Source organism: Symphodus melops (assembly GCF_947650265.1).
Source record: "Symphodus melops genome assembly, chromosome: 14".
Lineage (NCBI taxonomy): Eukaryota > Metazoa > Chordata > Actinopteri > Labriformes > Labridae > Symphodus > Symphodus melops.
In genome coordinates this window covers 14,201,931-14,216,370 of record NC_136704.1, presented here as the reverse complement: position 1 = coordinate 14,216,370, position 14,440 = coordinate 14,201,931, and the positions used below count along the sequence as shown (strand labels likewise).

The 14,440-nt window shown below is 40.7% G+C and overlaps 1 protein-coding gene across 1 annotated transcript in view; it reads left to right on the top strand.

Moving 5' to 3' along the window:
- The first annotated feature begins 6,797 nt into the window (after positions 1 to 6,797).
- Positions 6,798 to 14,440, top strand: part of mllt10 (MLLT10 histone lysine methyltransferase DOT1L cofactor) — a 42,050-nt gene continuing 34,407 nt past the window's right edge. The window contains exons 1-2 of the mRNA XM_079361401.1: positions 6,798 to 7,221; positions 11,320 to 11,399. Coding sequence (XP_079217527.1) covers positions 7,059 to 7,221; positions 11,320 to 11,399 — 243 coding nt within the window. The 5' untranslated portion in view covers positions 6,798 to 7,058. The remainder of the gene's footprint in view (positions 7,222 to 11,319; positions 11,400 to 14,440) is intronic.

Below are 14,440 nucleotides of genomic sequence, written 5' to 3'. Positions count from 1 at the left end.
TTTTCCCACAAGAGTGTCGAGAAGCTGCTGCAGCTAGGCTATATTTAATTTAATGTCCTGTAAAACGTATGCGTGTGTGTGTGTATATATATATATATATATATATATATATATATATATATATATATATACACACACACACACACACACAGTGGAAATTTAGGAAAATTAGTAGTCAGTAAGACATGCTCTGCGAACAATTTTACATTAATAATGAAACTGTAGCCTAACTGATTTTTCGAGACGTGTTCATCACGAGTGCAACGTACACACGCACGAGCATGGTCTTTGGCTCTTTACATGCACCAAGGTAAAACGCAGAGTAAGCTACAAGCACACACGTGTACGTACACACGCACATGCACACACACACACAACCACGCTCTCTCTCACATGCGCGCGCACACAGACAGAGGAAACGTGGAGAGAACACGCCACCCACATCGCTGTCCTGTAATAACGTGGATGTGTTGTTTATTTTATCGGTGGCACTGCTAATTGTTTGAATTACCGGTATAGGTCTGCACAAAGCGTTTTGCACATACATTGCTGCCATATATTATCCTAGATGTTCTGGTTTCTCTCAATGTGTTCCGTCTTTGTTATCATTAAAACACGTGAACACCTTGTGGCCAGATCGTCCTGGACTGGGCTGTGCGCGTCAGGCCAAACACAAGACTGGGCATGCTTATCTCACAATTTACTTTTAAATGTAGAAAATTCACGTTGAATGACAACGATTAAACATCAGTGCTACCCCAAACAGTCTGTTAGTTTTTTTTAATAAAAAATAGAGAAAAAATATATCTTGACTAAACACATAAAGGAGACTACTTACAGTCACACCAACACGCGTATACGCACGTAGCCAATTGAGTATCGTTTAAAATATTACACAAAGAAATTGCAGCCTTGAGGACCTTTAAAAAAATGTTTAAGAGTCGTCACTTTTATTCTGATTGAAGAGCCTATTGTGTGCAGTGCAATCCATATCAGATTATCAAAAGTTATTATCTTCCAGCCACTGAAAAATCTCGCTCTTTTCATGTGGTGTGTGCTTCAGTTGCTAGGACAAAGTCACTTATGGGGTATAGACTTAATAGTTGAGTCCTACCATTAGGGATCCCCCCCCCCCCAACACCTCACAATCAATCAGTCACCTCTTCATCAATTCACAAAGTCGGACCTGACCTGCATTCTCGTCGCTTTAAATACAACCAATGACCTGCACGCTCTCGCTGTTCACGTGCTCTTTCTGTATGGCACCTAGAGTTTTACTGATGCAGCAGAGTGAAGGGAGACGAGGGGCAGCCTGTTGAGGTCCGAATACCCTGGGGGAATAACTCAGCCCTGGTACAACGTGCCCGGCCCGGGGCTTTAGACAGTCAGAGCGTGTTTGCATCGCTCGGTCTTTCTTTTTTGTTGGACATAAGTGGTATCGTTTGTTCCTCTTCCAGTTTAGGGTTCCTCACTTGAAATCAATGTTCATTAATAACCAGTTTTCCTCTGCTGATATAAATTCAATTTTAAAAAAAGTCTACTTATCTACAACATAGATTACGTTGCGTTTCTGTCGACGTATAGGCTTGGAAAGTGGAATGATTTGTGTAACTCTGAATACATTAATTACTAAACTTATTTTCTTATGTGCCTCAACCCCCACGCAGGGATAATGTGTCGGACTTTGTGGTGATCTAGAGAGGGAATAGCGGTCTGTTATGGAACTGTTCGAATGAAATGCCCATCAACATGTCATTGTAAAATCTGATTTTATGACAATTAATTGTTAATATTGATCATAATTGAGGAAAAGTGTTAATAAAATAAGAAATGAATCAAGTTAAATGGTTAAAAATCGGTTATATATCGGGTTGAATTTGCCTAAAGATCGGACTATGAAGGTTTCCTTTTGAGGTGCAAGTGCCTCTTGGTCGTTAAGTGTTCCCCGTTTCTTCGAAATCTAAAACTTATTATATACACATACACATTAATTGCCTGACTGAATTAAATTACCCTCTGCAGTATACATAATTGGCTGTTTCCAATCTAGGAACAGTGATTTTTTTTTTTTTGTCATGCAGATTTGTGATGCACCAGATGTCACAATGCACTTCTTTCTCCAGCTCCCTGTCCTGAGCCTGGATGTTTGAGGGGAGGCAACGAGACCGAGTGGTCGAGAAAGAGACCTCATGCACGGTAGAGGCTCTTAACAACAGCTCTGTGTGCTGGTGGCACGTGGAGAATACCTCTGGCAACCAAATCTTGAAATACAGGCTTTTTCTATTTATAGCCATTCCTGTAGTTCCGCTGAGAAGAGAGGCCATGCTTAGATCAATTTGGTGAAAGAAGTTCGATGAGGAATCATAATCGGTGCTTATTTTAGCTATAGCCAAGTAGGCCTTATAGGTTTAGACAGACACAGCACACTGTTGAGAACTAAATCTTAGAATAATAAATTAGCACAATAAATAAAAAATAGCCTACAAGAAATAGCCTACATAAAGCCTTTACTGTTTAATAATTAAATACAATTAGGTTTAGGTTTGCACAGATATTACTGGAGAAGTGTCAAGATGTTTATTATCAGTTACAGACAACTTTCATGGTAGGCTACGTTATAGTACGTTTTCAATAATCGTTTTTACTTTCAAAGTGCAGTGCCCTGACTCCTGACTGTTTCCCTGCTTTTTCATTCCAATGGGGAAGTTCGACAGATGTAGAACACAGCTGTATACACACACACACACACACACACACACATGAAACATGAATGCCCTTCCTAGACCAACAGGTGAAACTTTCATTAAACAGGAACATGAGTAATTTGAATGCGACGTGCTTACATTGTTAAATCTTCGTAAAAGTCTCAAATGAAACGTCCAAACTCCCGCACTGTTTCTGAGACTCTTGAAACCTAACGTGTCGCTCCTGCAGCACCGGGTCATTTGTTTGGCTTCCAGTTTTATGGAGACACTTGGTCAAGGAGGAACACGCACTTGTAAGCGCATATACTATTTATTACACAAACCCACTGCCCCATGCCAAAACAATGACTCTCCACCCCCCACCCCCCCCCCGGGAGAATGTGATTTTTACATGCAATTCGAGCCTGAAGTGTGTGCGGACAGTGGTGGGGGGAGGGGTCCTCTTCACCTTTCACCCCGCCGTGTTGGGACTGTTTGTATTCTTTTCTCGGCCTCTGTGCTACTCGCCGACCACAGAAAAGAGCACGAAAGAATACTGATGCGCCTGAAAGTAGTGTAACCGCATGGCGGTGCGCAGCTCTTAGAGATGACACTCCTTCCTTAATTCAAACAACCACTGAGATGTAAATAAAATAAAGATTATTAAATAATTGTGTCTATCTGTTTATTTCTACATGTCTTAAAATTACAATGACAGACCACATGACGCATGGGCGTGAACAAAAAAACCCACTACAGTCAGAAGAACAGATATATTCATCATATACTGCTAGACACATTGACACACATGTAGAAAAAGTCCCATGATGCCCATTTACCATTAAGGAAATCCATAAGTCTGCTATAACCATACAGGCCCCTTTAAATTTAATGATGCGTTCACGTTGCTTCTCTCGGTTAATAATTGTTACTTGAACTGTACACATATTGAATGAGATGGGATAAAGTGATTAAAAGCGCTTGCATTGTGTACAACTTTTAACTTGAAATAATACAAATGTCATGCTTAGCTAGACTGTGTAAAAACAGACCATATGTAAAAACCACACAACGCTGTTTATTTAATTTAGCAAAGTAAAGCAGGCATATTCACTACAGTATATGTTCTACATGACATCCGTGGAAAAGGTACTCGTTGCTAAATTAAAAATACAAGCATGGTATCTGTTTGAGAACAAAACTGTTCAATAAGAGCCTCATACTTACTGTCCATAGTCATTTTGGTGAGTTTACGTTTATGAACTCAATCTGTGAAAGACGGTCCTGCAAGACTTAGTTCCCTGCAATGCGCGCGAGCGCAGACACGAACTTGTTTCTGAATAACACTGAGCCTTCTCTTGACATTTTTAAATAAGAAAACCATCATCCACGTTATCCATTAGACTAATTAAAAAACGTAGAGCATTACGTTTCTGCAACATGTGTGCACACAATGCCTTACCATGATATGATTTTAGATGGAGCTAAAGTCTGTGCATGTAGGTGCTGCTTTTCAAAGCTCCTTCTGACATTTTCACATTCTCCTCATTCTCCACAGATACATCCCAACACTTCACCTGGCCTATTCAAATCGTAGTGAAAGTTTTTTAAAGACCTACACCTTTTACTTTGCAAGTGCAGAAAATTGCCTTTTTTGACAATTTAATCTGAACGACACAAAAAAAAAGAACAGATACTCAATGAGCCATTTTTTAAAAGGCCTTGAACCTTGTGAACAAAAATAAACTTAAATTCCTAAATACCTACACTGAATATGATTTTAAAACCTGTCTGAATCTTACAGGTTTTCTTCACAAGTTCAACTTTGCCAAAGTACTTTGCAAGTGAATTAGTCTGCAGTGCAGAACATAAGGGGGGGGGGGGGGGGGAGATGAAAATCTAAAGTTAGCCAGGAAATTTAGGGTGACATCATTATAGTGAAACAACTGAACAGTTTCATGTAAACAGGAAAGCATATTTTAATAAACAGATCTACACTGTGGACACTGAAGATCCAACATACAGCATCTGGAGGGAGTGCTGGGTTATTATGAGAGAATACCTTAAATTATATAAAAGCTCTGAGTGCTATATGTGCTTTGAGGTCAGCAGTGGTGGTTGGAGGCAGACAGTGTTGTTACAATTTGCTGGCTCAGAGAAAGCTTTCCTCTGACAGCCCAAGGAACATTATACATGATTCGTGCAGACTTTGACTTAATCAAGTGCAAGTTGTAAAAAATCATTTGCCATTTTCAGTGTTTCAGTAGCTATATGGGCCCCTCCACAGCCTCTTCCCCCTCCTTCGCCTCCCTTTGTTCTCTTCAGCTCTAATAGGTTTTCCCCTGCCACACACAATTCACTTTTTTTTTCTCTTTTCCCCAGCTCCCCATCCCTCCCACTCCCCCTTTTAGTGCAGTGCCCAGTGTCGACTGGAGCATTTGAGCAATTTGAAATTAAAGCAAACAATGGGCAGGCACTCCCAGGGACCTCTCGCTCACCATATTACACGGAGGACGCTCGTGTGCTCTTGCGCATTATTGGCAAGTCATTACGTTTCTCTGGAAACCAAGAGCGGGAGCTCGCTCAGAGGAATCGGTGATGCAAGCAGCAGCTGAGTGCTTGGAATAGTGTGTGTGCGTGTGTGTGTGTGTGTGTGTGTGTGTGTGTGTGTGTGTGTGTGTGTGTGTGTGTGTGTGTTCTGGAGCATCCTTGGCAACAGCATGTGGATGCTGTCAAAACAAAACTGTATATTGACAGGTCTGATATTCAGCCTGATGTAGGGTTCTCGAAGCCCATTTCATGTTCTTTGAAAGACTAAGGTATTCACCCTTACAATAACAAGATTTTCAAATGAATGTATCAAGTCCTCTGGCTTTTCAGTTACTATTAATAGATTCTCAATTCGTAGTCATTTTAAAGGGCTTTGGATTATTTACATTAAATATAGTCCATTAACTAGTGGAAGTTTCCATCCCAGCTGTTTATTGTTTAACGATGTGCATTAAACCCTAATTCAACAATATCACAAGATATTATATTAACTAAAACATTTTTAAAAATGAAAATAAAAATCTGCATGATTTGTATTTTAAAGGTATAAATACTTAACTACGTATAGAAAGGTATATAAAACCGTAATGACAGGCTCACAATGGGCTAACAGATTTTAAAGCTTGTGAAGTAAGATGTTCACAAGTGTTGGCCGTTCCCTGTATTAGTGACTAACACACTATCATTATGGCTGTAACAGTTTGGTTATATTCATATGTTATTTTTAAAAATAATTTAATGACTGGTACAAATGTCACGTTTGCTTTGAAAGAGTTCGACTTCATAAAACAAACACCCAAAAGCCTACCTTTTAAAGAAGCATACGTCTTTGAACAATAATAAAAGTTTGACTATCATTTACTGTGAAACCATGGATTTTTAGATTAGTTGCAAAAAAACCTACCTTCATGAGTTCACCGAATTAGGATTGCCTCATACAGGACATTATAAAACAACTCTATATGAAACAAGCATCAACTCAGGGTTTACTACAATATGTAGTCCATATGCAACTAGTTAAACTTACAAAACACACTTTCTACATCTAAAATCAGGCCCAGGCTATATATTAAGGTTTAGCAATGACCAACTTCATCATGTCTTTTATAAATATAACTATAACAAGTAGTGAAATTAGTAATATATTTTTAATATTTAGGCCTATGTTTATTTTTTCCTAAACAAACCAACATTGAGTTGAAACCTTTGAGGCTCACAAGTCGTGTACACATACCAAAAATATGTAGACTTACTTTACTGTGATGTATTACACATTATTAATGTCTATCTTACTTTAGTCCTAAGAACACGTTTCCTGTAAACACACACACACACACACATGTTCACTCAACAATGTGCTTTAACTTGCTGTTGAACTTTGGCGTTATTTCATAGAAACGGTCACATGTTTGCCTACCACAATGTTGCTACAAGGTTGACGGGGAATCGAGTAAAGTGAAGACACTTGCTCCATAGTTTCAAACATTTCAGCCATGTGGAGCGAGATGCGCACGTTGTTACCGACAGTCCAATCACCGCCGTGTTTTACTTCCTGTCAGAGGACACGCACGCGTATGCGCCTTGCGTCATTACGCATTTCCTGTTCTCAACGACACCCCCCCTCTTCTGCTCACCATCGCGCCGTGAAGTAGATGTTTTGGTGAAAATATACGGTGTCCAAAAGAGACGAAAATACGTTCAAAACATGACATTTCGATCAAGTGGAACCTAAAGCTGTGCAGCGGGGGAAATAAGGAGGTTTTCGGCGGATGTTTCGGGTTATCTTTTTTGTCGTATTCCTCCGCATGTCCGCTTTCTTCGTCAATGGTCTCCGGCGAGCGTTGTCTGGCGGCGGACGACGTGTTGGCGAAAAATAATATGAAGGAGATGATCGGCGGTTGCTGTGTTTGCTCGGACGAGAGAGGCTGGGCGGAAAACCCGCTAGTGTACTGCGACGGACATGGCTGCAACGTCGCCGTGCATCAAGGTAAGCTGTGACGGGAGCTCGGCTAGGAGTTAGCTGTTAGCCTCCGGGGCTAGTCAGCGTCGTCTTGTTGCAAGGTTATGTTTGGAGCCTCCTCACTCAACAAGGCCAGGCTGAGGTCAGGCTTGACTCATGCACCAGGACACTCCTCTGCTTCGGTTCTGGCAGCTACCATAGCATGTTTAATCCGCTTTGGACCAGAGTTGGCAACTGTAGTGTGGAAGTCCATTTATCTCCCTGTCATATTGTTATATATAGTGGGGTTCCCCTCTCAAGAGTTTTTCCCGTGTGCCAAGTCATGTTTACTGCATGTCATGGCACACTGAACATATGTTGTGTAAGTGTTTCCCTTTTTATGTTGTGAGTAAAAAAAACCCAACAAAGTTGATGCATCCAAACAATGATTTCTGACGTCCACATGTTGGCTTGCAGTAAAATGACAGCAGAGATAATGAGCTGGAAACATGACTCGGATGATGACGTCCACTGTTTACTAATGTAACAGCTGGCCATGTGTCCAACACAGCAAGAGCCTGAACAACTATCTGCACCGTCAGAAACTCTAAATCCATGCCGAAGAACGTCATTGTATTTACATTTTGAGGCCTGACAGGATCATATCAGTAACCAAGTTACCGAACTGTAACATCTTGTAAGGGGTGAATATATCTGACCCACATGTTTCTCTCCATGGTATTTGATTAGCACTAAGGTGCTTAATACATTGCTTATACGTTACCCACCTTTGCTAAATCTCATATTATAACTATTCCTCACTATAATATTGGATCACACAATTCCAGTCTAGATTGACTCAGCAGGATATGCTGTATCACATTGTCTAAGAGGATAGTTTTGTTAAGTTGATATCATAATGAATAGATAATTCATACAGGGCAATGTCCTTTTGTTTAAGCAGCTCCCATTGAAATCAAACAATGTTTGCCTGATCAAATGTAAAAAGCAATATTCAACTGTGTCCATTGAGTGACTTTTTTGGGGATCTTAATTGTTGCCAGCAGTTTGTCAGTTTAAAAGATTGAGTTTAGATTGAAGCATGTTGTTATTGAATAACTGTAACATCCACTAGAGAAATAACATTTATATAATTCAGATCATTTCTGCCAAGACGAGACCCATTTAATATTTAACAAAAAAATCTTAATTGAAAAACATTCACCTAGCCTGGAAGTGCTTAAATGAATCTGGAACAGTTTACACTATATGTTTCTTTAAACATGCGTGTAAGTTACGATCCATACTGATTCTGTCTGTAACATTTTGAGAGGTTTTTTTTTTGTGGGATAGTAAAGTCAGTTTCAGCCTTGAGTTGCAAAGTTAAAACAAAACACATAAAAGTCATTATATAAAGTCAAGTGTTAAGATTAAACCTGGGACACGTTTATTACAGTTTGTTTTTACATTTCAATGAACACTGTTTTATGGTGGGATAAAAGTATTCACCAGCAGCACCGTCAAAAACTGTTTCTATTCGGAACCAATGCTTCTGTATTTTCTCACACGTTTGTTAAATATTTCATCTCTTGCATACAAATATCATGGCTGCGTGCTACACAGGCTGCAGTACACTATGGCGAGCCAGAGCCGACAATAGTGACGAGCAAAAGCTCAAATAAGTTGACATATTAAGGATGAATAAAAAGGTGTTCTTTATCTTGAAATGCTCCCTGAGTCTTCGAGAAAAAGCTGCAAATAACAACAAAGCGATCACGGAACAGTATTTGACATAAGTCATCATGGCAACAATAAAAATGGCGAGAGAATCGACGAGCGAGCCATAACAATTCAATGAATCGGCTGTAGGTGTTTCAGAACCATCAGCTGTTTTTTTTCTGGAAGTCCGGTACCAGTTTCTTTATTTCTACATTTGAACTCTGTGACCTTTGGATGTTTTGTTCCCTGAGATCGGGATTATAGCTGTTTATTCCACTGGATTATAGGCTCTGGTCTGATCAGAGATAATCTGAAAATATGTACAGGTAGGCTATTTAGGGTCGTGCTACTGCATTTTAGGGTCGCACTGCCTGTGCTGAAACTTCAAGTCTAAAGCCCTTCTCATACAGAAACTCTCCGACAGCACTTGACCAATGCACCGCTATTTTGTTTTTCACTTCACGCTGTCACAGTGCTGAGTTTACGATCCCTGCTGGCATTGAAGGAGACATTTTTGGGAAACATACACAAACTTTGCTGTCTTGTCATTCAGTGTTTGATTCATCTGTGTTACTACCTGAGAACAATGGATAGTTAGTCTCGTTCACATTATCGGTAGGCTATCTGCCTCAGATGCTTATTATGTGTTATGAGGTGTTAGTGTGTGTCCATGGCTTCACCCTCTTCAGATACCATAACTAATAATCCCTCTAAATGTCTTTATGAATTAAATGATAGACAATAACAGATCACAGCAGTGTGGTGCAGAGAGTGTAATGGTTTTTTAAACTGTGGTTAATTTGTGTTCTACCACCAATATGATGCATTACTTGACCACACTGGTGTCTTCTGGGTACTCAGGATTGGCTTAATTCATGTAGGCAGAAGAGATCAGAGTTACTGTCTGAGCTAGGGCTGGGCGATATGGACCAAAATATATATCTCGATTTTTTTTTTGCTGAACCACGATATTCGATATATATCTCGATATTTTCTTCTGTTAAAAAATAAAAACAATATGAGTTTTAAGTCAAGTCAACATAGCCCAAATGTCAAGTCACACAGACATTTTTATTCACAGTCAGCTGCACAATAATGAAATAATACAAAATAAATGACCTGTTTGTGAAATACAAATTACTATAAAATAAATTACTCCTTCAAATAAAATACATCATAAATGTTTTCTGTATAGCTATGCAAATAATGTAAACAGAGCAGACAGAATAAAATAACTCTTTGCTCTCAAAAAATTATTTTCCACACAGGTACTGATTTCTTTCTTAATTTGGGCGCAGCCCTGTACAGATATCTTTGCATCTTCATATAAAACTCTCCGGTGTGATCTTGTGGGAAATAGCTGGTTTGGAGACAGGCACTTCATTTCCCACTCCTCCATAAAATGTACCGTCAAACTCATATACGGCTCGCAGGTCCTGCTAGACCACATGTCGGTGGTCAGCGCAAAGTGAGACACGTTAGCTAGCCGGATGGAAAGGGTCTCTCTGACTTCAGTGTACATTTTCGGCAAAAGTTCTCTTGCAAAGTAACTGCGACTGGGCAACTGGTACCTTGGGTCCATGGCTTTTAGTAGCCGTTTAAAGCCGTCTTGTTCCACCGTTGCAACGGGGACAATGTCCTTAGCAATATGGTAGGCTACTGCCTTGGTTATCTCGCCCCACTTTTCACCTTTTCTTTCATAAGGCACAGCACGAGTCATTGCTGCTCATCCGATATTTTAAACCCGAACCATCTCCAAATTATAGAGCCGGTGCTTTTCTTTTTACTGACCAACTCCTCTTCGGTTGCGTTACTCTCGTCTCTGTCTGCCTCCATGATGTCTTGTTGTTGTGAGGGAGCGGGGGCGGGGCTTAGTGTCACTCAGAGGGACAGAGCGGGAGAGAGGCGGGGCGGGGTTAAGAGAGACAGATGGAAAAAGGCATACTGGCGACTCTACGGATGAAACTTTTAATGTTGCGTGAATTATATCGATATTACGATGTAGTCCTACTCTATATCGCCTGAATAAATATATCGATATTTATTAAAAACTCAATATATCGCCCAGCTCTAGTCTGAGCTACATTATGTTTTGTGAATCACACTGCCGGCGAAGTGGATCAAGTGTGAATGTGAATAAATCGCAGCCAAGTCTCTTTTGCCTTGTGGCCCCGTTCATCCAAAAGACTGTGACCGCCACACAACGAAAGACACGAACAACATCAAACACACCTGTGACGTGTCAAACATCTACTGTGTGTGAAGCAGTTACATCAAAACATTGTTCGTTTCATTTCAGAAAAGTAACACGTCATCAGGTGTTATTATGTTCAGCGTCACTTCAGTTGACAGTGTTAATGTATTCTGTTGTATAAAACTTTAGTTGTCGTACGTTAATGCTCCCCCCCCTCCTCTCTCTCTCCTCAGCCTGCTACGGCATTGTGCAGGTGCCCACGGGTCCCTGGTTCTGCAGAAAGTGTGAATCTCAGGAGAGAGCAGCCCGCGTGGTGAGTCACAAACTCCAGCTGTCATTTCTCTTGATGAGGAAAGCCCTTAGAAAAAAGACTCCTCAGTAAGGATTGTGGACTTGCGCTCCAGTCATTTTATAGATATAACATCAAAACGGCGGCAGGTTAGGAGCTTGACGCTTACTTAAAATAACACAGTGCATGTTCAAGAAGATTCTGCTGTACATATCTTCTCCAGTTTCTGGATCTGTTTGTAGATGTGTGAGAGGAGACGAAGCACAGGAGGAGGTTCATCTTTATTGACAGCTTGTAGATTCACATCTTTCTTCAAAGCAGCGCTGGATGTAAACTGAAATAGAAACAGGAATCATTTTTCCTCCTCATCACAAGATTAGTGAAGCTTGGAAAAAAAAAACCCAACGTCATGCAGTCTAGTTAAAGAGCATTCCACTGTCCATTCTCACTCACTTCTTCACTTTGACCTAAAGGAGAGAGAGAGAACATGAGTACCTCTCAGAGAATAATGTTTAAGAAAGGGGATTTTAGCAGCTGAACTTAAAGCAGCCACTTTCCCTCCAACATTGTGCTCTTTGGGTTATAAAGCATTTACATTCAAGGATGAACGAATTCAACAGCCATCATCAGAAAAGGTTTGTTAGAATAAAAAAACATCTAACCTGCGAGTTGCTCTTTAAAGGCCCCGGCACTCCAAGCAGATGGGAAAGAACTATATAGGTGCCTCACGTCACCTTTCTAAATGAAACCGCCGAACAGCCAATCAGAAAGATTTCACTCACTGACCCATCACGCTGATTCAACATGTCCAATTGGCCAAAAGAAGGCAGATGGACCTGAACTGAGGCAGAGTGACAAACAGCAAAAACTAAGGCGACGACCACTTACCATCGGTCCAACGAGGACAAACGGACGCCAGTCTCCTTGGTGCGTCAGCGCCTTAAGAGCAGCTGCCTGTACTGGCAGTATTGTTCCATTATGTGAACCAGTGACCGGCCTGGAGGCAACCTCCGACAGGCTCCAACCCGGTCAGCATACAGGAGTCCAGTAACTGAAGAATAAAATTAAACAGCATAAACAGTGAGTACAAATGTAGCTTGCGAGTGAGCCATCTCACAAAAGTAGTCGTGTTGAAAACATTCAGAACTGGCTGAATCTTTTACAAATGTTCACACTGAAACGAATAATCGACCAAAGGAACAGCAGTTCAACCGTGACTCGACTGCAAAGGACCTAACTTTATATTTCACCAAACTTAAAGAGTAAACACCCGACATATCCAACTTTCCCGTGTGGTCACAGGAGAGCGATGACAAAGATCAGAGTGTGTGTCTTATGGTCGGAGATGTTACCTCGGTGCCTGCACAGCCTTTTTACAGAAGCTTCCCTCTGTGTGTGTGATGGATCTTGACGTAAAGGAGCTGCCAATCACAGACTCTGAACTAGCGAGAGACTGCGTGATGGCAGTACAGCTGTCTGACATTTCAACTACTCGCAGGTCCTAACTACGAGCTCGAGATGTATTTAAAACACTTTTAGATGAACTGAGGAAAAAAATGCTGACGTCATGCTTAAAGCAGTCGATGAATTCTGAAACGAGGCGTTTGCAACCGTTTATTCTCTTGTTGTTGTTTAATAATCATCACTTTGCCTCTGCCGGACATGTGAGCAAAATGTATTTAAATTCCTGTGTATTTGAGGGGTGGACAGAGGAGGAGAACGGAGCGGCAGACAGATGGGCTTTAGGATACTGTATGTGACTTTACTTTATTTCTATTTTACTACATTCTTTTTGCATTTATTTGTTTGCCTTCAGCAGAGGCAGAACAATGACTTGGAATGCATTTAGAAAATGTCCAGCCAGGTTTGTTCACAATGTGCCGTCTGCTCCTGAAAATGTCACTGATGAAGTTCTGATATCAAACCGACCCAATCGACAGACCACTTAGAACTGAACTGATTGGGCTAAAGGGCTTTCAAATATTATGTGTCGCTGTTGTGAAACGGTGCGATAACTTCAGCTATATTGCTTGCCGACTGCCAAGTTTCAACGGGATTCTGACCTCGGCAAACTTCTGAAGACCTGACGAGTTATTGCCTGGGAAAGATTTACACGAGTAGTTGTTGATACAGGTGCAAGGAAGGATCCGTTCACATGAAGAACTTGTAGCAATGAGGAGTTCCTCCTTCAGAAATGTAACAGGATAACCAGACAGCCAGTCCATCTACTAAGCAGATAAGGGAAACTACAAGAGGTGAACCTATTTAGTCTCATAGTCGAGCACAGAGACATTCTAGCTATATGAGGGTGTTTAATTGAGGTGGTGGTGGATTTGTGTCTTCTAAGATTCAAAATAATATTATATCTATATATTCTGGAGGAGCTAATCAGTCAGTCCCTGCTAAGTGCTAAAGCTCACTCTTTAAACTCAGGAGAATGCCAAATAGAGAAGAAGTTCAGCCGGTCTCACAGATGATCCTGAAGTTTGTACTCACTCATAGATAGACTTTGAATCCATGGATCAATCAATCCAGAATCGTTTTGAATGGAAAATTGATTTTTGAATCGAGTGGTCGTGACCCCGGGAATCTGAATCAAATCGTTCGACACCCAAAGGTTCCCAGCCCTCGTGTTTGATGTCTGATTTGACATAGATTTGGTTTTCTCCTCGTATTTCATGGCCCATTTGCCTATCTTGGTATAAATAATAACACATTTATACTTTTGATGCAGTCCTGAAATCCTCTCATTATTTAATCCTCAGAGTGTGCATGAAGACATCACAGACACATGTTGATGGAAGCAGCATCATGTTTTCAGAATTTGATTGGCTACTAGAGATGTCAGCGCATAGTCACAGAACAGGGGGAGACACCTCCTTTCAACAAAGGCTCTCATTGGCTGTTGAAGTGTCAACAGGATCATTATGGGGTTAAAGGTTTAGGATTAAACATTTGATTAGATTGAAACCGTTTGGATTCATTTTTGGTGAAATATTCTGATCAAGAGATTTCAGTAAATTGTCAAATAATAATTTCAAAGACGCTGTTTGTTTGTTGGTGGT